This window comes from Tetrao urogallus (assembly GCF_951394365.1).
Source record: "Tetrao urogallus genome assembly, chromosome: Z".
In the NCBI taxonomy this organism is placed as follows: Eukaryota; Metazoa; Chordata; class Aves; order Galliformes; family Phasianidae; genus Tetrao; species Tetrao urogallus.
This window is the reverse complement of record NC_136816.1, coordinates 48,326,724-48,351,538: the sequence shown is the minus strand read 5'-3', so window position 1 is coordinate 48,351,538 and position 24,815 is coordinate 48,326,724. Positions and strand designations below refer to the sequence as shown.

The following is a 24,815-nucleotide window of genomic DNA, read 5'->3' as shown; positions in this document are numbered from 1 at the left end:
ACCCAAGCACAAGTATATTAAGTTTAGATGAGCTTTTACTGTAACACTTATTAGGATTGACATGATATTCATGCTTGTGCCAGACTCTTTCCATACAGATCTTAGCATAATCACTTCTGGCCCATTTCAAGTACAAATAGGCTTGAATTAAGTTTTATGCTATGCTTTTATAGATTTCCATTACCCTGCACTCCAGCAAAAATCTAGAAAAGAGAATGATATTCTTCCTGATTTTGGGGTGAGGTTTTCCCTGTTTCCCATGGAGAGTGAGTTTCACAGAGGATCTCAGTGTATTAAATAACTGTCACAATGCACCAAGGAAGGCTGTGTACCTGGCACTGGCTCTCCAGAAATGTGAGACAAAGAATAAGGAGGAATGAAGGAATTGGGACCACAGAATGCAAAGCTCTCCTTTGTAATAAAATTTGTTAAGTCAGTTCAGTCACAGAAGAGAAGATATACAACTCTGCCTTGACAAAACAATAGTGTCCATGGTAACTTGCTGCAAATGGGTACATATGGTACAGCGCAATTGAGAATCTATTAAGGGCTTAGATCAAGTTGGAACAAGGCTCCCAGGCATTGTGAGCTAATCACTGTGACTAAGACAAAATGAGAAGGAAACAAACAACCACTGGAGGACCCTTCAGATTAGAAGCACTCTATATCTTCCAATAAGTACTAATAGTTTGTGTCTTAGACGATGCTTGCAATGGATTGATTGTTGCAAAAACTATATAATTTTCTTAAAGATATTGCAGGGAACTACAACTCCAAAGTGTAACTTTGCATTCTCCTCTTGTTTTAGGAAAGAACCTTGAGAGTTTTGAAAAGAAAAAGCTTTAATCAACTGCTGTGTGTCCTTTGTGTGTGTCTATACATACATATCTATACATACATACTACATAGGTATTGTAGGCATACATGTTGGTATATTGTACTAAGAATGTTTATATTCTCAGCCATTGTCCTGAAGAAGTCATTCTCATGAGACTTCGAATTAACATTTAAAGCTAATTTCAGTTGTTTATAATCAATTACTTTTTCTGCTAGCTTGGAATAATTACAATTCTGCTTCCAACTGAAACCTAGTTATTAGAACTCCTTAGTTCCAGGCTGAATGTTTATGACTCTTTTCAAGTGGTGAACTAGGCTCTAGATCTGTTTCCTCCTTTCTTTCCCTTTGATTTTTTAAAGGAGTGTATGATTATAACACAGTTGTCCTTATAAGAACAGTGATGCCTCTACATAGCATAGCAAGCCACAGTTTTTACTTTCCACTTACCGTGTTGCAATCTCTCCATGGATTTTAGGAAGAGCAGTCTAACCCTAACCATTATGCTTTGGATTTCAAACTACACTCCAGTGTTAATACTACAATTGGATTAAGCTGGATACAGATTTCATGCCTGCCTTCAGCTGATTCAATTATAGCATCTTTTGAGCAAAGTACACGAAATGTGATTTTTATTTCTTTTAGGTTAAACACAAACCTCAGTGTAAATTCTGATGCATTGTTTTTAGTCTGGGCATACATACTAGGACATCTTCAGTTATCCTATTTATCCCTTCCTCCCCCCCCCCCCCCCTTCCTCCTCTCCCCCCCTTCCTCATCCCTCCCCTTATCCCCCACTCCTCCTTCTCCCCCTCCCTTCCTCCTCCTCCTTTCCTTCCCCTTCCAGCAGAAAGGAGGTAAGTTTACCCTCACTCACAACCAGCAAGCCTAACACTGGCAAGCCCTTTGTCCAAAGAAATATAAAAATAATATTTAGTCATAATTTCAATCAAGGATCTTTTTTTTCCTCAGCTAACAGACTTCACCATGCATATTGACTTGAGCAACAGAACAATAGCCTTGCATGCAGTTATACTTCATTTAGTGAAAGACTTCACAGCTCCATCAGTAAAGCTTGGGAAAGGGATTAGGCCAATCAGTCTTGTCTCAACTTACTCCTGTATGTCCCTTAGTTTAATTGAGGATTTGAAAATAAAATGAAGAATTACGGAATTTAACTAAAATCATCCAATCTCACCTCCTTCATCCAAGACATGTTTACTCAGGAATATGTATAACATGTATAAGTTGGTTTCTATGAGGAAGTCTTACCAAGCTGTAAAGCCCAACTTCCAGTGCAAATTCTGCACCTAAGAGCTTCTGCAGAGAATCTAAAACCAACTGTAAATTACAGAAGAAGTGTAAAAACAATTAAGAGTAACACCAGATTACAGCACTACCCTTTTCCTTCTTGTACCTACTTCAAACAGCATTTACCTTTCTGAGGTAATCTGACTTTATTGCAAGTGGTGGTTCAGGTTTGGTTAGAGTAATTAAAGTCGAAATTACTGATATTTTTCAGATGATATTTCAGCAGCTTCTCTAAAATTAATTTACTAGTATGGTTTTAATGTGGTTTCTATTAAATATGTACCAAGACCAAAAGATCATCATTATATGTAATGCTTTTCTTGATTGCGTTAATGTAGCAACAAAAAAGAAATCTGAAATTCAAGCTTGACATTCTTTCCTCATCCTCTGGAGAAGGACTGAAAAATATGGGTCTGGCAGAACACAGTTTCAAAAGATTTGAAATTGCTAGGGTAAAAATCCCCACCTGAAAGGATTTTCTTGACTCCTCACTGAATAAAAATCAAACCAACCATGAGTAAAAGTTTAGTGATATCATAGTACCATCCAACAGTATTCCCTGAAAAATAAGCCATTCCACTGTTACTACTTTAACTAACTTTTTCCAAGGATCATCACTCAGGCAACATTAATTTAATTTGCCTTAAAGTACAATGTCCCCTCCCTGCAACAGCAGATACCTATGGCAGAACTGTACCTGTGCACTACACAGAGTGGAGGGCTAGCGGGTGAAATAACAGTGCTTTCAGTCTTGTCATGATTATAGATATGTCAATCATATTCTAGCAGGTTTTTTTAATGTATTTTTGAGTGTTTGGGTGTTTTGTTTTTGTTTGTTTATTCTTCATTCTTCCCTTTTCTCTTTCTCCTTACTCTTTTCTATTTATTCTTTTTTAAATTATTTTTTATTATTATTTTTTTTTTCTCCAATGGATTTATGCTGATATTTTCAGAGGCTGTTAAGGGAAATGAGAAGGCCAGGTCACCTCTATTTCCCCCAGTTTAATTAATCTCGCTGGTCCCATAGCTGAAATAGCTGAAGTTGGGTGATTTACTTGCGTCGTCAAGCCTGCAGGGGCCCACTGATGGGCAGGTTCAAGTACATTTTCTGGAGGAAAGAAAAAATGTATGATACTGAGGAAATAGTTACATTTCCATCTATCTACAGGTAATGCTTTATTCTGTGTATCTAGTTGCAACCAAGCATGAGGTTTGTATTTTCTAGTTATAACAAAGGTATGTAGGAACTTTTATCTAGACACAGAAAGGCATTCTTTGTTACAGTTCACTGAACTAGTCCATCTCATTTGTGAATCATTAATGATACTGACTGCTGGGTAAATTTACTTTGGCTGTAAATCCATTAACAGCATGGGAAGATGTGGTAGAATGATTTTTCATACCTTCCTTCTAAATGAAAGCATTATATTTCCAGGAAAGAGAGACACAGAGTATAAATTAACCTTTTGGAAGAAGACACAGCAATCTTAAAAATCGAGCATTTTTCATTCTATAGGACTATTACCATTCTCTTTCCTCTAGCTTTAAATTTCAGTGAGTATATAAAGTCATATATAAACTGCCCACTTTAAGATTGCTGATTATGTGAGAAACTTTTTTATGCTGCTTCTCGAGCAGGCTTATTTACAGTGGTTAACAGATAGGGCTTTAAAATGCTTTTATACAGCAGGTACTTCAAAATGCATTTGATGATATTTTGAGCGATTAAGTGATCAGTGCAGGAAACAGCAAGATCCTCACGGAGTCAGAATATGAACAAGTATCACAGCATTTTCCTGATTTGCTTGAGGATGATAGTGTAGGAAAATGAATACTGTGTTTTCATATGGAAGTAGTCACTTTAACTTCAGACACAAGACATATTTTAATTAGGTGTAATAAGTAAAAAGAAGCTTAGAATATTGTGTTTTTTGCTTGATTTTTTTTCTTAAGATCTAGTTGTATAGCAAATGGAGCTTTATTAAACTACTTTTAATCAGGGTGCTTTAGTTATGAATACAGGAATAGACTCCAGATCTGGCATATGTGCATGGAAGAACTGTAACTAAGTATGAACAATTTCTGTCTCATGACAAATTCTGATGTTTCAAACAGGGTTTTCATTAAAAAGATGGGACTGAAAAAACAAACACCAACACTTCATAGAATAAAAAATACAGCCTACTTGCATTCAGAAATGATGTGCTCTGCAGGAAGTTAGTTGTCATCTAGTTTCTGTACTATTTTGCCATAGGAGAAGCTGCAGGGCATCATAAAAAAATGATCCAGCAAAGGCAATCAATCCGAGAAAAGCACATGGCTTTCAGGTATTTGATGTTACAACACACTGTGTACAGAACTGGTATACCTCTCATTTTATGGGCTGTTTCTACCTAAGAGAAAAACTGAATGGTGAAACACAAATTCAGCAAAACACGGTTCTTCAGGGTAGCTCACAGTATTTTCCAAGCCATGGGACTAGTTTCTTATATTAAACTAAAATGCGCTGGGAGAATTCCCTGAACAGAGGTCATTTCCGGTAAACTACTCCTAAAATCACACACACACCTGTCAGTGAATGTGGACTTACTAGTTTGGTTCTGTTCGAATTACCTTGCTAGTAATTCTGTAATAGAATCAACTTTGATCATTACTTTCAAAGGGCTTCAAAAACATACTTTTCTCCCCATTCTTAGAAAAGTATTTTCTTTCACTGTCACTGCCACTTCAGTCTTCTTTAAAAATGTAAGTATATTTGCATCAGAATAATTTATGAGTTTTTATTTTCTTAGAATTCTAGTCTAATTTAAGGATGTGGTAAGCAAAAATCTCTTCTTCGTAAGCATGCTGGATTTTCAGAATGTGTTTTGGACAGTGTAGACATTAGCATACATTAACTTCAGTCTCTATCTTTTGTCAGCATTTTCTCTACTGCATAGTAAAAAAAAAAAAAAGAAAGCCTCTCCTCACATCAGATGCTTAGAAACAATTTCTCAATTGTTAGAGTATGTTAGAAACACTGCTGTAGCCAAACAGAAAAGCAGAATTGTGTTTGATAAAGTCAGAAAACTATGTTAAAAAAGAAAACAATAAAGAAAATATCATTGCACAAAAATGGAATTAAATGTTCCTATTTTATTTGTGCCTCCATAAGGGGTGTAAATGTAAAGAGGCATACACTTGTCTCTCTAAACCTCTAGCCCCACTGTAAATATAATTAAATCTAGTCTTAAAACTCTTGCCCAAATATTATTTAAAAGAAATCTCTGAGATACATATATTTTTCCATCTGCTCCTAATTATTCTAATGCACACAAATACTAGTAGTGAAGGACAATGACTAGAGAAGTCTTCTGCATGGCATTTCAAAATAAGTCATTCTAATAATCATGTCATTGAGATATATTTTCAGTTTTATTTTGTACCGTATCCATACATCCTTCTTCTTACCTTTTACATTAAAAAAAAAAAAAGGGAAAAGGATAAAAATAACTTATGATTACATGGAAAATAACAAATCAGAAATTTTACAGGTACTAACAGAGAAAGAAGCATAATCAATTCTTTTAAAATTTTATTTTTCATGGTATACGACAGATACGACTTTAGAACAAATATCACTTAGATACATAGTATGGCAAATGGACTTCATAGCTGTATATGTAAATATGTATAAATATATAGAAAAATTGATTCCCACTTTCTCTTCTCACCGAAGTGCCTTGTGTAAAAACTATTACACAAGATGCTGCTTTCTGTACAGAAGGACTTTTTTTCTTAAATAAAATCCCATCCAGCTAATTTTAAGTTGTTGACTTTAGCTTTACCTGATCCTAAAAAATGGAAAAACGTATAAAAATTTCACACAACAGACAACAGAAAGTGCTATTTGAAAAATTTTGCTATAAAATTACACAAGGAAAAGAGGATAAACAGTTAAAATGTAATTTTTATATTCACATATATTCATAGAAAGTTGAAAATACAATATAATTTGACAGATTTTGTCTGGAATGAAATACTTCAACATTCAGTAATAGTAAACAGCAACACCTATGTGTACGCATGTATAAATAAGTGTATATATATACATTGAGAAGGAGATTCAAATACATGCACTTCCATGCACTCAAACACTCACACAAATACCCGATATGCTATCTGAATTTTCAGATCCATTATAGACCCATTTCTAATGCAATGAGTCTGAAAACAAAGAAATGTATGAAAGAATTATTGTAAATAATTTCATTAGAATATTGTTTAATGTCCACAGTCTAAAATGACTTCATCATTTAGATATGAATCCCTTTTGAAAATTAACACTATCCAGCAACTAGAAAAATAACACAAAAATCACTGAGGCACAAGTATTTGCAGGTAAAGTAACTGGCACTACACTATGTATTTTCACAAGCACCATGTTTTTTTTTTAATAACATGATAAACACAATATCCTACTTCAGTATTCAAAATACGTGAGATAAAATATGGTTTTGTTGCTTTTTTTTTTTTTTTTTTTTTGTTTTTTGTTTTCTTTTTTAAAACAGTTGTGCTCTGTAATATACTAATCTTCCAAACTGAGTCTGGCTGGAAAAAGAATAATGAAATAATCATTAAGAATCCCCCTTGTCTATGACACATAAGTAAACATTTTATAGACCAGTAGGCCACAGTTATGTGCTTAATTAGACTGTATAGTTCCTTTTTAAGACTAAGGATCACAGAAAGCTGTGCACTTTATGTGCATATATACAAGTTACATATCCATGCGTATGAAAGAATGAATGAATGATTTACAAAACTTTCCTTTTTCAGATGTAACTGATTGTATGTGAAAATCACCTCCTTTTTGAATTCTGTTTTCCTGCTTTTCACCCATAACTTGAAAGCCCTCTCTACTGGACAGCTTGTGCAATCAGATACAAAAAGAAATATTTCAGAAGTGTTAATAATCAAGTTGGTGAGTAGCAATAGTTTATGGCACACAGCCATTGGCAAATTCTGGAAAACCATGTGGTTAGGAGAATCTTGAAGCATTCCTACATATACGAAAGTACAAATTTACATATATATACATCTGTATACACTGGGCCCAAATATGCTCCTACTGACTTAGAAAGAAACAAGTGTAGTCCTACAAGCTTGAAGTGTTCAGCAAGTCTAGTTATTCCTACTGAATCAAATTATGCATATGCAGAGATCACAGAGTAGGCTTTAAGAGAGCACACAATTAAAGATCTACTAAAAAAGTCTGATGATACACTAATGCAAATGAGCTGCCTTTTTTTTTTTTTTTTTCTATGTATCTTAGAATCATAGAATCATTAAGGTTGGAAAAGATTTCAAAGATCATCTATTCCAGCAGTCAACCCATCACTACTATGCCCACTAAATCTTTAACAGCCCATCCTCACTTTTCTTGAATACCTGCAGGGATTGTAACTCCACCATTGCCTTGGGCCGCCTGTTCCAATGCTTTCAGAGAAGAAACGTTACATGATATCCAGTCTGAACCTCTCCTGGTGAAATTTCAGGCCATTACCTCTAATTTTATCAGTGGTACTAGGAAGAAGAGATCGGCTCCCACCTCACCACAACCTTCTTTTAAAGAAATGAAAAGAGTAATAAAGTCCCGCTGAGCCTCCTCTTCTTCAGATTGAAGAATTCCAGTTCCCTCAGCTGCTCCTTGTAAAACCTCTGCTCCAAACACTTCACCAGCTTTGTTGCCCAACTTTGTATATGCTCCAGGGCCTCTTGTAGTGAGGGGCCCAAAAGTGAACACAGTATTTGAGCTGTGGCCTCACTGGTATACTAATACCCCCTGATCCTGTTCTAGTTTTCCAGCCTCTACAACACAAGCCTGTAGTGTTGCTTGGGGTTGTTGTAGCAATCCAGCCTGTCCAGATCCCTTTCTAGGTCATTCTACCCTCAGGCAGATCAATGTTTCCTCTCAACTTGGTGTCATCTGCAATATTAGTGAGGGTACATTCAAATTTGTCCAGATCATCAATAAAGATATTAGACAGGGTTGGCCACAATACTAACCCCTAGCGAACACTAATAATGACATGTCACCACCTGGATTTACTAAAGTCTAGGAAGATTACATCCACATCTTTTCCCTCATCCAGGAGGCAGGTCACTTGGTCATACAAGTTGATCAGGCTGGTTAAGCAAGATCTGCCTTTCATGAACCCATGCTGGCTGGGCCTCATTCCCTGATTGTCCCACACTTGCTGTGTGATGCACTCAAGATAATCTGCTCCATAACTTTCCCAGTACTGAAATTAGGCTGGGAAGCCTATTGTTCCCCATAATCCTGTACCTGTGTACAGAAGCCTGATGTTATTTAACCCAATGAAAACTACATATGGTAACAAGACGTACTAATGCAAGCTGAAGCAGAGTGACACATCTACTTGTGATATGAGAAACAGAATAAAAAAGGGAAGAATTTAGTAGGGAATTCTCTGTATTTAAGCCACAATTTTACTTGTTGGTTTAAATAATTTATCTACGTGGCTTGTTGATATCTACTTTGCATATATTGAATGAAAATCTCTTACTAAAATATGGAAGCACATACACTTGTATGTAAGAATATAATTTAGGAATACAATCTTTAGAGGATTACCAGTGTTTGTAAATGTCTGACATAAATTTGTCTATGCAATAGAATAGCAAATTAAATAAGGAATTTGACCGAAACTGCATTCAACAACTCCGAATAGCTTCTCAGGATAAAAAAATTTGTGCATAAATAAGTTTTTTTTGAACTGACGAGTAATTTCAGAAGCATAGTTAGATTCTTACACACCATCTAGTCAGTGTGTAAGAATCTCTGATTTTTTTTCCATCCTATTAAAACAGATTGTAAGAATATTATGATGCACACTTTGCAGAGAGTCCACAAAATAGATGAAATTGGATTAATAATCTTAAAAACTCAGTCTTACATGATATTACAGTTACTCTCAAGCTGTATATCACCACAGTGATGAGATATCTGTACTGCAAAATACTGGTTTTAACACATCTCTTGTGGCTTACACAGGTAATCTGATTTTATAGTACATTATACAAAATATGTGAAACAGAGCCAGCCGCTGAGTAGAAGACACATAACCAACAAGTCCAGTTTTACATTTCTAATAATCAGAGGGAACATAGCAGACTTAAGAGTAGCTCTTTTTTTCTTTTTTTTTTTTTTTTTTTTTTTCTCCCGGAAATGCTGTGGATTGCTTTCAAATCTATGAAATTTAAGGATTTAAGATTTAAGGTATTTTGAATTTTCCTATAGAGTACTATAGCACATACAGCAATAAAGCTCTACAACATAGTTAAAATCAAAGTTAGAACATAATATTCTTTTCTAGCTGTTGTGCTAATAAAGATTATGACTATGTGCCTTCTTACGTAGTGCATTTAAATATTCTTAAAACTGCAAAAAAGAACTAGGTCAGCAGAAATGTTGGAGAGATATCAATGGCCACATTGTATGGTTTAAATACAGAGGGATGGGAAAGTCATCTAAACAAGGCCTGTAAGGATCTAGAATCAATGCTCTTTGGCCTAAGAAAGAAGATACACACATGCCTCCAATGGGTAATACCAGCATGTACGTCTAATTCCTCTCCCTTTTTTTGTTGGTGTATTTTTAACTTCAGAAGCACCATATGCAAACACACTTCCAAAAGTTGTGTATCTTTGAAATGTCTGCATTTCTGGTTTTACTTTTTTTTTTTTTTTTTTTTTTTTAAAAAAGGAATTTTCTAAAGTGTTCTTCTCAAAGGTTACAGCTATTCAGATTAAGAGGATTATAGCCAACAAACAGTTTTCTTATTCAGTCTTTGAATTCCCTTTGAGAAGTTAAAAAACCCAAAAAAGTAGAGTTGCTGTGCCACAGAAGAAAAGAAAATAAACAATCCTAAGGTTTTGGCAAAATTTTCTTTCTCCAAATGCTTTCCTCAGACGGCTGCCTGATTACAGGATGAATGCTTGGTCCTCTCCAGTGTGTATGTTCATCCACCAATATTCATACACAGCATTTTTATGGAGAGAAAAATTTTGTAGAGAAATATCAAAAGGGCAATATGAAATGGGATCAGGTTCTCATTAGAGTTGGATGATTTTAGCCTTCAGTGTAGACAGAAGAAAGCTGAGTGGGACAACAATCCACTGAATTTATTGGTAGGAAACTGCTATCCTCTGGCATGCTGTGGGTCGAATCACCAAAGACACCTGTGGGCCCTGCTGGAAAATCATAAACTGAGAAAATACAGAAATAATTCATTAACTAGGACAACTATATCACAGAGAATACCCTAATACTTAGGCAGAGAACTGGACATTGTTTCTAACCAAATGGACAAACAAAAAAAGCAAGCCAATGTAGGTACAAAATTAATAGTTACATAATCTACTGCTTACCAAGGGAAGAATTTCAGTTCTATCAAATCTGAATTAAGCAGACTTTATCGCAGCTAACATTCGCCCACTTAATGGATGCTTCAATTGCTACACTTTTTAAAATAAACTTCATGCTTGGTTATTGAGTCTCACCACACTCAGTGAATGATATGTTTTGTCAAACTCAATTCTCATAAAGCAGCCCCTTAGTAAAGAAGTTACTAACTTCAGCATATGACAGATGTAAGCAAAGGAATAACTGCTTAAAATTTTTCATCTTCTTATACTGTGAGACTCTGCTCTGAAGTGACATGGCTGCATTGGCTGTTCACTGCACTACTTAAGGATAAGATGTAGAAGAGATTTCAAAGCACAATAACCATTAAGTGAAATCATCCTGTATGGAAAGACAAGAAAAAACAACAGCATCATTCTGATTTTCCACAGAGAGATAACTTTCTCTTCTCCAGAGCAGCACGTATGCCCATTCAGGCATTTTCAGTTAGGAAGAGACTAAATTATGAGTGAAAAGAAATTTGGAAGGAAATGTGACTAAGTGAATTACAAAACAGAAAGCAAAATTGAGGGTTTAAGTTATCTCAGGTCCCTGCTGCAACTCTTCTACCAGACCAGAGTGGCTGCACAAATATCACACAAGTCTCAAAGGACTGTATTTCAAAATGAATACACGAGCTAGTGACTCTCTGACTACTAAGGAAGATTATGCCCTTGAGAAACCCTCAGAAGCACAGTTTGCATGCAAGCTAGATGTTGGAGTGATCCATGGCGATTGTCCCAGTGTCCACCACCCCAGAATGGTCTGAAAACCACCTCCTCTTTGCAAAGAGTCAACTCTGTCACGGCTGTTCCCAGACACATTCACGGCTGAAGCAAATCTAAATACAGAAACTATACACAACCAATTCAGAAAGTCCCCAGCTGACATTTACCTGTAATACCAGAGTGAGCTGAAAAAGTTCGATGAAAGACACCAAGTCCTGCCTGACCCACTGATGCAGGAAATAAACAGTCTTCAAAGGGAGGAACCATACTGCAAGAAACATCGTGTTGTATGTTCTTCTGAGAGTCAGGATAATGTGGAGGGCAGAAAGTTTGAAGCTGTCCATAAAATCCTAGAAGAATGAAAAGAAAGTGATCAGTAAAATACCTGGATAGAGATAATAAATGATAGTACATGTAATGTTGACCGTGAAAAATGAATGGAGAAATCCTCACTGCAGTAACACTAGGATTTCAGTTATTTTCTAATGGTAAAGCAGCTTTTATATAATGCTCCCCAAGACTTCCTCCAATTGCTATTAATTCCTAATGCATTTTGTTTCATAGACTTTCTTGTCTTGATTTCTGATAGCACTGACTGACTAGATGAGATTTTTCACAAGATTTCTTTAACTCTGCAGTTCTGTTGTCTAAACTGAGAACATCCAGAGCTTGCACTTGGCTACTCCCTGAAGAATCTAAGAAAAGAGTTAATTTAAATTAATAGAAGATTACTCAAGGAAAGCGTGAACAAAAAAAGAGATTCAGTCTTGATGAAAAATTGAAAAAATGAATCCAATCTTGAGGATCTCCCACTGATGTTCAGACAGCTGGCTGATAGTGGGGATACCTGCGACACTCTGAAAGGCTGCTTGTTAATGATCCATGGGGCCTGCTGTTTGTATGCACAGGATTAGAGTCTCTCTTGCTTTTCAGCAGAATATGACAAAAGGCCTTTGGGTTCTCTGTAAGAGTAGAGAAAACATCAGGGATCTATCCCAGAGGATAGATGACTGTAAGTAGAAAGCAGAGAAGATCCTTTTATGGAAGCTTGAATTTGGAATCACAACCTACTGATGATATTTAAGAGGAATATGTCTAAGTATCTCATGACACCATCAGCCCCTCTGTTCATTACTACTGATGAGAAATGGAGCATCAACTTTTTAAGAACAAAGACTTAAGAATAAAGTGTACTTTAAAAATCAACGTTTTGTGTTTGCGTACTTCCACACCCTTACACAAAAAAAATCTTCCAACTCATGTCCCTTTACAGAGGTATGCTTAGAGGTACGCTACTATGCTTAGAAACTCACAATGATCACAAAGCAGCTCACAAACTTCTGCTGGATTGGGGGCCATGACTGCTGTTTGCTAAAGCAGCACTGTGTCTATATACAGATAAGGTAAACCATAGAAAATATGGATGGGAAAGTAAAAAGGTTGCAATCTGAAACATGCTGTATCACTTTGTCACCTGAAATCTGGGAAGAAAACCCTCTGGCTCCAATGTGGTGTTAAAAAGAGGCATTCCTTTGCTCTTCACAATGCACACCAGACAACTTGACCAGCAAGCACACACTCTCAGAGTTCAGGTTCTACATTTATACAGTTAAGACATATCTGCATATATATGTACTGCATACATATGCAGTACTTTAGCATAGATATTCACTCTTTTTCAAGGTCTCATAGATACGTGTGAATGTCCCTTTGGGTGTGCTCAGTGGTATTTAGGGTGGTTGAGTGCCCACTTACTTCTTCCCCTTTTTTCACCATCAGTTTCATCACTGAAACCTTTGACAAACTTTCATTCATTTGTCCTGAGTTTGGAATATTTCCATTGCTTATTAGGCCACAGTGAGCCACTTTTAAAAAACAGTGTACGAAGAACCCAAGGAAAAAGTCCTTGCATGTTTTGAGGCAAGAGACAAAAGTATTCTCTTGTGACTCCAGTACTTCTTGTGGGGCAAAATCATTGAGGCAGAAGGTAGAATATTCTGTTATGTTCCCAGTGCAAAATTATTGAGGAAAAACAAGACTAAGTTCACCCACTAAAGCTGAAATGTGAAGTCTTAGAACTATCACTTATTATATATCACTTATGGATTCCTTTTGCTAAACTAATATTCTTAGTTCTTAAACTAATGTACTAACCCCTGTTGCAAAGCAAACCAACCTATATCAGCTTTATATAATATTACTGATTTTGCCAAATGGGAGGAAGGATGCATGCTTTAGGAATCTTACTACTCAAATTATTTTTCCTTTGAGACTATATTTATGTGGTCTCCTGCAAGGAAGCATAAAAATATTGGCATGTATAACATATGCATGAACTGAGACAAAAAACTCACTATTTCAAGGCATGAGGACAGGACAGGATCATGGACAGGAATAGACAGCCTGAACGTATGCACAGGAACTCAGAACTTACAGAGAGGTTCAGGTAACAATGTTGAGTGAAATACAGTCCTTGTGTTTTAAGGTGTAGTCTTGAAAGACAGTTCTGGGTCCACAATGTGAGAAAAATGTCTAATTTGCACATACATAGCAAGGGTTTAGGCAGATCAGTTTCATGGAAAAACACAGAAACAATAATACTTCACCTTCACACAAAAGAGGAAAAGAAGAAAAAAAATGAAGAAATAGTAAGAAGAGGGGTTCATCTTCAAAAGCAACCTGCAAATGTGTACAGTAGGCTTGAGGTCACAGGTTCTGCTCACTTTAGAGAGGCTGAACGCTTGTAGCTTGTACACTGTCTTTTGCAGGGGCTGTAGGCACTTAGCAGCGATAGCTCTAAGATGACAGTTTCATTTTTTTTTCTTTTAAAGTTTAACTTGAACAAAACTGAGTCATACTTTGAAGCGTTAGGAATTTACAACCTTTTCAATTCTTAAATGTTCAATTCTGACATTTAAGAAGCATTTGAAGTAAAATAAAATAAAATTAAAGAAAAAAACACAATTGCCATCTAAAAATTGACTTAGAAATTACATAGCTATTGACAGCTTTTGCTTTTAAAATCAATCTTTTTCTCAACCAGCAAAAGGACACACTCTGAAAGTTTACTGTTGAGTCAGACAAGTAACCAGTAACAATTATTTCAATCTGATGGTCTGAGCCAGCTGGCAAGACCCCTCAAGACACATGCTGAAATGTCCTTTCATACTGCTCTGTACTCATTCTCTATTTGTGCCTTTCTCACAGCATCCTGTTCCCGATGCAGAACAATCTGGCAATAACTTTGGCAGAAAAATGACTTACCTTGGGGTTGAGCTATTGTGAGTCACATTCTCTAGGTCTGCACATTCTCTACTCCAGCAAAAGAATATTGTCTAGAAAAGTCTGAGAAGCTTTAACCCATTAGCAATTAACCACCACGGTGCAGAGAGAGCTAGGGAAGTGCATAAAACTCTTTCATTAACCGATAAACCAAGTCCCCATCTATTTTTCTTTAGAATGGAAGAGCACAGAAAAAATCATTTTCTTTTTGGAATTCAGCATCATAAATATCCGTCTTACATAATAGATAGTCATAAACAAGAAGAATCAGAAGAGGGGACATCATTTTCCATCAGTCAGTTACTTAGCACTTTTCCAAACGTCTTTCCCCATTTTCTGCAGTGCATCAGGTCACAGTGCAGAGCTCTTTGAACTGCAATCCAGACATGACACAGCAAAATCTAATGATCTTGGGACCTTTTGATTTGGTTCACATGGTACTAAGTCCAAATTAATTGCACCACTTGCATGATGCAAGATAACATGAAGCCATGAAAATTTCAGGCCCTAAACCCTAACCATACCTGACCCTTCTTCTGAAGTTACTTGTTAGAGAACTACCTGTAGCAAGAGTTTCCTAAATTTTTACACACTTGTTATAAAACAGAAAAGGGAGATGGACTGGGTGATAAACTTCCAGAAACTGAACATATCTTTTCAAGATTGCAACTCTGAATTGTATCAGTTATGCATTTCTAAACTAATTAAAATATACACATGGACAATGTACACACAAGGTTACATAAGTCACGTTTCTCTGAATGCATACACTATCTCCAACATCAAAGAAGCCATGACACAGAATAAATAATATTTTTTTACTGGTATGATAACATTATTTCCTGAGGGAAATTAAATACTTCTAAATTTAATGAAATCGCTGAATATTGCAAGAATCTCTTCTAAAAGCAAGAAGCTTTTGTTGTTTATCACATGCAGAGCCTTGTCCTGGATGATGCTGAGCATCTGAAAATCAACAGTATACAGCCCATCTTAAATTCACTGTTGAAATCCTGGTCCACATAAGTTTGTGATAGAGCACTGATCTCACTGAACTAAGAGGGACAAAGATTTAATTACAGATATGTCACAGGCCATGACTGCCGTGATTATCGTTTTCACACGGTTGGAAGTTTTTGACTGACATCTATTTCTGTCAACAGTCTGCTTGGCATCACAAAGCTCTCTCAGATAATATTTTCTTAAGGAAATAATTACAATTGCCATTGATAAATATACATTGTGAGTGAGTATTCTTTCCAGTTGTCTTTGCCTGAATTGCTTCAAAATGGTATTTCTTTGCAGCTCAATTCTATAGCATTTGCTAGGTTAATTACACAGACATCAAGTAATCATTTGGTAGCATTGGAATGTGAAGAACAAAAGGAAAAAGAATGACAGGGAAGAGCAATACAGACATATCACACATTGTACTGCCAGATGGACATGCAAATTTGGAACGCTAGAAATGTATCTATTTATTTAAATCTGATTATTGTTCATGAAAAAAAATAACTTACTAGTATGTCTGCCCATATAGTTATACTAGTATAGGTAACTCATATCAGCTAACAATTTTTCAAAGAAATGGCAGCCTCTATTGCATTGAATATTTTGCAAGAATTTTTTTTCTTTCTTTCATTATTTTGCCAGCACTGGTCATCCTCTTAATTCACAAACACATGTATGTAGTCTACTACAATAACAATAAAACAAGACTAGCACATTCCTTTTTCCCTTCACTCTCACTCATGAATTCTGCAAAGTACCTTGCGATCCTGCCTCATGGCTTCCCCTAGAGAGACTGCTTACATCATGGAAAGCAAATAAATGGAACAAGCCCTTTTTTTTTTTTTTTCCCCCAATATATATTTCTTATGATATCTACTGTGATAATTCTCAGGAAGCTTAATCAAAAGGCAGAATCCCAAAGACTATAAAAATGCAATATGAGGTGCTCCTTGTGTATGTTAAAATGACAAACATATATTTAAACAGTTGAGAGGCAACAGTGTTACTTCTGTCAACACATTTCTGAAATGCAAAGGTTAATTACCATTCAGGCTTCGTACCAGATTAAAAACAAATTGAAAAAACCTTATATTGATTTCAGCTGCTGTTAATTTTCTTCATGACTATATAAGTCTGTATTTGACTGATTAAACAGAAAGAAATAAGTTTTGTAGAAAATGTTTACATAGTGCAAGTGGGAACACAACTTTGCGAGACGTGTATGCTAATGAAAGAAATTTACACAATTGAAAGGGAAAAAAATATTCCACTGCTTGAAAATCTGGTAACACTTTGTGAGAAAAGTTAGGAGTGATAAGAAGCATAACAATATTAATAAAATTAGAGACAAACACATAATTACTTGCAGTTCTATTTCAATAGCAGCTTTGAAAATTAACCTCTAGCAAAACTCATCACTCCATAGAAAAATGCATAAACACTATTTAAAGTATGGATTTCAAGAAATCCTGAAAGCAAGGTCCCAGAAGGAAAGGGCCCTTGAAATGCCAGTGTCAGCACTTGCAACATTTTATTTGAAGCTAAGCAGCACTGACAAGCAACTGACATCAATGATGAAGCTTCTTCCTTACCTTGGATGTGGAGATTATTTGGCTGAAAAGGGTTTGATGCTGACTCATATGTCTTCAGATGCATTCCAGCAGGCTGCTGAAGATGAGGAGGCTGTGGAGTCTGTCTCTGCATCACGGAAGGAGGAACTGAAATTCTCTGGGGGCTAATGTGTTGAGGAGAAGAAGTAAGAGCAACAAACCTAGGAATTCAGAAACAGACAAACATATTAAATGCTGTAACTTTAAGGGAAGCATTGAAGATATTTTCTATTTTACTTAGATTACTATAATGCTTAGCAGTTTGCAGATGTAAAATCTTCTAAAAGAACTGTGTACAGCCCAAATATGGAGAAGATATATCCTCAAATCACAGAATCACAGAATAGTTGAGGTTGGAAGGGACATTAGGAGATCCTCTGGTCAATCCCCTCGCTCAAGCTGGGATACATAGAACAGGTTGCCCATGACCATGTCTGTGCCAGTGGTTGGTCTTCAGCACAGTATCAGATCCCTGATATTCAGACAGAACCTCACATATTAAATTTTGTGCCCATTTCCACTTGTCCCAGCTAGGTACCATTGAAATGAGCCTAGCTCCATCCATCTCTGCTGGAGACCGTTCAGCCTCATCTCCAGGCTGAATGGTCCCAGCTCTCTCAGGCTTGCCTCACAGGAAAGATGCTCTGGTTCCTTCATCCTCTTTACACCCATTGTTGGACTTACTCAAGTACATCTATGTCTCTCTTGTATTGAGGAGACCAGAACTGGATGCAAAACTAATGTGGCCTTTCTTGTGCTGAGCAGAGGGAAACAATCACCTCCTTCAAGGCAATGCTTTGCCTAATGAAGCTCAGGATAACATCTGCCTTCTTTGTGGCACAGACATATTGTTAGTTCATGTTCAACTTCGTCTACCAAGTCTCTCAGGTACTTTTCTGCCGAGCTTTCAGGTGATATATCATTAGCTTTGATAATTGTGAAATGAAAACACTGAATTTTTGCTTTGTGTGGAAATCTCATTTTAGCTACTGTAAGTAGGTTTTAAATCATAATAGTAGAAAAAACCTCATGGGGGAACCTTATTTCTGAGGCACTGCCTGCTGTGCCATAATAAGACTCTGTGCCAGCTCTCAATAAATAGTTGTCCTTCCTCCTGGGCAGGAAGTGGTCTGTTCTGGTGACAGGACACTGCGAGGAGATGAACAGCAGGTTCAAGTTTTGAGTTCCAGAAATCCCTGTTCTATGTATGTTGCCTGAAACAATTTGAAAATAATCTGGAGGCAGTATAAAGTCTATGAAGGCAAGTGTTAAAATGCTTCCAGTTGAGATGACATCAAAATGTTGATCTGGACTCAAAGTGCAAACTTACAAGCCTGGCAGTGGAAGAGAAAGGTTCAGAATGAGATTGATGGTGCAGCCACCACACAGGTTCATCATTTCATCTGCTTGGTATACACAGCTCTCTCACTACTGCACTACAAGGAGACACACTACTAAGCATGAGGATTTTATGGACATTGTGTATGTTGTTTTTTTTTTAAATCTATATGTCCTTTAAATTGCTTATTGAAAAGCATATTACAAATAGGTGACAGTCATTTTCGAAGAGGGAAGGATGTGGTTACAAGAACTGGGGTCTCTACCCCATGTGACCAAACTACCCACTAGACCAATGAGATCAAATCAGTAAACAAAAGCTCAGCCTGGGCTCAGGAATGGCTTGCTGTCACTTTCTCATTCATGAGGTAAAAGCTGGGAAGGCTAATAAAATATTCATGCAGGACGATGAATGAATACTGACGTGGCATTCCTACTACAGAACAACCACTCTGCTCCCAGAAGTAGGCTGCCAGCTACACTGAGCAAAAGCACTCACCTACTCTTCTCTGTGGCACGTAGGCTCAGTGGTTGCTGATATGAGAGACTGTTGCTTGCAGTTAACACAGCTCGAAAGGATCCTATAGTGTCAGTCTGATCCCTGTTCTTCTAAGACTAGACTTCAGTACACTACATAACATTCTCTTTCTTCTTGTAATAAAGAATTTTTCTCCTGTAGAGGTCTAAAGAGGCTGTACATTCATCCTGAGTACAACAGATGACGCAAGTCCAGTAGGAGCACTATGGAACAGCTTTGGAAAGGGTCATTGTGCAGATAATCACAACTAAATCCAAGACAATTGAAATATTTTAAGCTACAGCTCAGAATCAGTTTGTGTGATTTTGACCTTACCTGAAACCCATTTATTACATTTATTACATTTCTGGTAGATGCATAACTCACATTTGTAGTATAGCAAATGGTCAAAATTTTTGTATGATTTACTGCCTATCCAATTTTCTTAGACAACTGAACTTTTAAGTACATTAGTTGCACCTTGGATGGACTTTGTGCTGATTTGCTATTAGCTTTAAAGAATACATATAGTACTACTTAGTTGGAGGAAATGTGTCATCTGAGTCTTTAATGCACCAAATATTTCTTTATTCTACATTACTGATGCAGTGTACACCCAGTATGCACCAGGGAGGAAGAAAACAAAGAATGATGCGTTTCAAAACAATACTAGACAATAATTTTCAGAAAAAGATAACCAAATTTTTGTATTATGCTGAAAGTATCAGGAATATTTTCAAAGAGTGCCACAGCTAACTGGTCTTCACAAGAAAGGACTGGAGTGAGTATAGCAATCCCACAAAAAGAGTGTTAAATGCTGCCACAGATGAAGAACAATGTACAGTAAGTTTTTATTACTATGGTTATTTGAAAAATCACTGGATATGATCCTCGGTGTTTTCACAATTTGTTTGTGAAAACTGATTTCTTGAAAATGGTTTTAAGCAGCTGCCAACAACAGGCAAAATGTCCTTTTCAAAACTCAAAGTGATAAAGCACAATTTTAAAATTCTCACATTTGATTTAACACCTAAAAGACCCTCCCAATGACAGTACTCTACTTTGTACAGCAAGACAGGACTCTTTTTCAGTAGACTCTAGTGGTCTTTATAACGATTTACGAATCACTTCATGAATTCCTGGCTTACTCATATGGGTGACTATAGTTATCTACTTCTACTTTCCCTACGCCCAACAAAAGAGAAACTTGGACTTGTCTCAGTCCAGATTTGTTCCCAAACAAACCACAGCGTGTTGCTGAGGGAACTGCAAATTTAATTTTGCTTCTGGAACAATAAGGACTGGTTTGTAACCACTAGGAAATAGACATCAATAATTGTTGCCAAGTGCTGCAGTCCATGTGGTCAGGAACCAGCCAGGTTTGCAGAAGGGTAACCTCACTCATGCTTGCTGGATATCAAATCACAGGAGGACTGTTTTGGGAGCTATCAAGTAGCTTCTTCTTTTCCAGTACTTGCTAGGAAAAATGTGTCCTGCCAGGCAATGACCAGATCGGACAGTAAGCAAGATAAATAAAAAAGTTTCTAAATTGTACCTACTTAGATGAGACTAGTTAAAATGATGTATACGTAGCTCACTCCAAAAGTAATGCCTCCTATTTATTTCCATAGAAACTGCAACAGATACAAGAGCACAATAACACTATTTGATAGAGAAAACTTTCAGCTACAAAACAATTTTTCAGTGTAGTTACCACCGTTACCTATGCATTTTTGGCAGCGATGAACAAAAGCTTGCATGCTGCACTTTTAAAAATCTGCACCAGAGGAGGTGGCCCACACAGAATGTCTTCCCTGTGTTTTGTCCTCCTATAGAAATCATCCCTTCAGCCCTCTGATGCCCAGTTCAGCAGTGCTAGTTCTTTACTCAGTGAGTATCAAGACACTTGATGTTTCGGGTGAAGAATGCTGTGGTAAGATACAAAAGGTATCTCCCTGCCATATTAAACACTGAAAATAAACTTTCCGCTTCCCTTGCCTCTCCACAGCTTCCCCAGATTGTGTATGTAATTTACATTTACGCCAGCTCCAGTCAGTAAGTGCTAGAGTGAATTTTTTTTTCTGTTTATCCTTGAGCAGTACTGCTAAATAACAAAATCTGTATCTACAATGGCTGCTCCAAAAGTAATGCATCCTATTTTATTATGTTAGTGTTGGTGGTATGGCAGTAAAGGTTGAACCTTCCCACCAGTATCCTACTCCATTTTGTTGCTGTGTGACAGATAGCAGCAGAAGGCCAGTCTGACAGAATGGTGTGGATGAAGAAAAATTGTGCCACCGAATTCCTCCACATGGTGAAAATTGCACCTACAAACATTCACTGGCACTTGCTGAATGTTTCTGAAGACCAAACAGCAGATCTGAGCACAGTGAGGTGGTAAGAGATGCATTTCAGCTGCAGTGGCAGCAACAGCAGGTCACCTCCACTGGTGAAGATTTTTATGAGCGTGGCATGCAGGCTCTTTTTCACTGCTAGTGAAAATGCACAGCTAATGGTGGCAACTGTTGAAAAAGAGTGTTGTAGCTTTCTCTGTCAAACAGAACTGTGTTCTTTGCATCTGCCATTATTTCCATGGAAATAAGTAGAAGGCATTACTTTCAGAGCAACTTATAGGAATTGAAATACCAAACTATTCTTTGGGCCACAGGAACACAGCATTGTCAGTTTCATATCCCTAATTTGTGCACATTCCTGCTTTTTCTCTGTGTGCTGTTTCAGAGTTATAAAAGAAATGTGAATTTGTCTAAATTTGAGAAAATATTGTTATTCCGTATTACTTTAAATTCTGTATTTCTATTTTCCCACTCAGTAGTTTACAGGGAAAATGGTTAATTTCAATTATCTTGCAGTTTTGAATAAATTCAGCAGGAATTATGACAGCATATGAAACTGCTTAGGCAACAAATAATTTGCTAAAAATTACACTGAAAAAGAAAAAAGGTAATTGTATTTGTGTATGAATAAGGAAAGAGGAGAAGACAGTTTATCATTAATCTATATTTGACTATTGCACAGGGTCCTAGTAGTGGTATTATTTGAGGTAAGAACTATATAACTATGCAGCACGTTGCTCGATTTTAATTCTCTCTGTTACTTATTTTTCTTTTTTTGCCTGGATTTTACAATGAAAAATAAAGTGTATGGTATTTTTGCATATAATCAATTCTTATGATAGCTTTCAATATGCTTCCAAAATGGAAATTAAGTATTACAGCTGAAGACATTGGTCTTTTATTTCTTCAGATGTCCTTTTTTTTTTTTTTTTTAACATTTTTTAATTACACTTAATTGGGTTGCTGCTCTGGAAACTGGTTGATTATATACCTGTTCTTTATTTGTAATTCTCAGTAAGCCAACTAACTTTCAGTGACAGTCAAATAAGTATAACACAGGAACGCTTGTAAGGGAACAAGGTGCTCAAGGCCAGGTTGGATGGGACCCTGGGCAGTGGGAAGGTTGGTGGCCCAGCATGTGGTAGGGGGTTGGATCTTCCTGATCTGTGAGGTCTCTTTCAATCCAGGCCATTCTATGATTCCACGATTCTATGATTCTATGAAAGCTTTAAAGCACACTGTTAAAAAAACAGTAAGTTATGAATGGGTTCTCATAGCTTTGGGGAAATTATTGATTTTTTTAAAATCCTGATTTTTTTTTTACCTGCCTATGATAAAACATATTTATCTCCATTGACTTCAAGGTGCAACTGATCTTCTCCTTTTCTTTTTTTTAAAGATAATCTTTTCCTACAACAGAAATAAATGCATTTCGGCCAAAGCAAAGCAAAATTTTTTTCATATTTTTGTTCAGCATCCTGCATGGCAGCAACTCCAAAGGAAGTTTCTATCCCCAAGGTTTCTTAGGGATGTTGACTGCATTTACATCTTTCTTACCATTCATTAAGTGTCTAAAAATCCTTTTTATGCTGCAAGATCTCTAGCCTTAGGAACACAGAAATTGCTCTATCAGATCAATGGAGTGATCCATATAGTCAAAGGAGGGGCAGGAGAAAGAAAGAACTGGCCTCCAAAAAGCATCAGAAGTGTTTTGGTGAGAGGAGTGGAAGAAGATGGAGCTAAATAAGAACTTTACCATCTTTCTCATCATTTTCTGTGGCATCATTTTCTGTGGCCAAACTGTATTAGAAAACTGGGTTTCAAAAGGGAAAATAGTGCCTTCAGAACAGAGAGAAAGCATGGACAGAACGATTCCAAGCTTTGCTAGGTCTGCTCTGGCACAGGATCAGAATTAGACGTGTTGCCACCTCCACTCTTTTATTATCTACCATTTCTAATTGTAATTTGCTCACCAGCAAAAAAGTGATAATGTTTCAGCAGCTAAACTGCTCAAGTGTAGCAAACTTGAAAGAAATTACTGTGCTGATTTCAAAACCAACCTGTTTGCACCACTAACTAAAGACTATCTTCAAGTCAGACCCTTGTATGCCACATACAAAGGGCTTTGTAACATGATGTCCCAACTCCTTGGTTAGAAGCACTCAGAAACTTTTGCTTCTGGCATGGAGCTCCTTACCATATTACAGCAAAGGCATAAAAGGAATATGACCACACACTCAAATAATTAAAAAGAGGCGCTGCCACAGAACTTATAATAGCATTTCAGTAATGCATCACTGAACAGTTAAGCTCAAGTTCTTTTTCCCAGCTTCATGTAGTATCCAGGCATTCAGTCAAGCCAGGTTAAGTTGTGCTTCAGGGACATATCACTAGCCCTGATTTCCAAAAAACATCTGACATGCTCTCACTTCGGCTAATACAAAATATGTATGCAGCTTTTGTGTTTTTCTGTTGTTGTTGCTGTGTGTTTGTTTGTTTTTTTGTGACCATGGAAGTTACTATTCAAAATTATTAGAAATAATTTCAAGCATTCAGCATCATAAGTTTTGGGGCACTAAGTTGCATATTAAACATTATACATAAAAACAGAATTGGTTTTCTAGTTTTTCAATAGATTATTTTCTTCTTCAGCTTCACTGAATGCCCATGTTTTCTGTTATTACAAAAATCAGTAAAAACCCAAATATATATCTTTCATACATATGACTTAGGGTACTGTAACATTTTGCAATCTTCATTGAATAGCAGCAATATTTCAAACAAGGGAAGTACTAAAAATCAGAGCTAGCAAACTGCAACAAACAAATGTAAACTTGCATTTTTATTATGCATGTTCTCTCCTTTGGTGAATTAAACAGCTTTTTAGATCCATGCTCTCTAAGTTGCACTCAATACATAGAGCTTTGTACACGGAATAAAAACAGGAAAACAGCAGGACATGTGTCTCTTGTCCTGGTTTGGTTTGGTTTCTCAAATTAGCAAGGCTTAATTCAGTTCACATTCACACTCCCATCACCTCGTGGAGATGGGAAAGAAAAGAAGCCTTCCAATTATTTCTCTATCTTGCAGTCCATGAAGAGTAGAGAAAGTGCTTATTTCTTTCTGACTGTCACTCAAAAGCCTAAGCATGCTGTCCAGAATGGAAGGGGACATATGAATAGCCCCAGAGACACAGAAGTTACCAAACCAGCTTAGATAGGGTTCAGACTAGTGGATGCAAGCAATTGCAGGTAGTGTGTACATCTCAGTTCATCCTAATTCTGGAATGAGTACAGACACATGCAGCATGTCAGGAACTGCACAAGGGATTTGACAAGGGGGTCAAATCCCTTGTTCGGACA

General features: G+C 36.7%; 1 protein-coding gene across 1 annotated transcript in view; it reads right to left on the bottom strand.

The window, feature by feature from the left end:
• Positions 1–10,280: 10,280 nt before the first annotated feature.
• Positions 10,281–24,815, bottom strand: part of GLIS3 (GLIS family zinc finger 3) — a gene marked incomplete at its 3' end in the record, with an annotated part of 149,267 nt that continues 134,732 nt past the window's right edge. Inside the window, exons 8-10 of the mRNA XM_079548837.1 lie at positions 17,227–17,405; positions 11,509–11,691; positions 10,281–10,417 (exon numbers count right to left, since the gene is read on the bottom strand). Of these exons, the coding sequence (XP_079404963.1) occupies positions 10,281–10,417; positions 11,509–11,691; positions 17,227–17,405 (499 nt within the window). The remainder of the gene's footprint in view (positions 10,418–11,508; positions 11,692–17,226; positions 17,406–24,815) is intronic.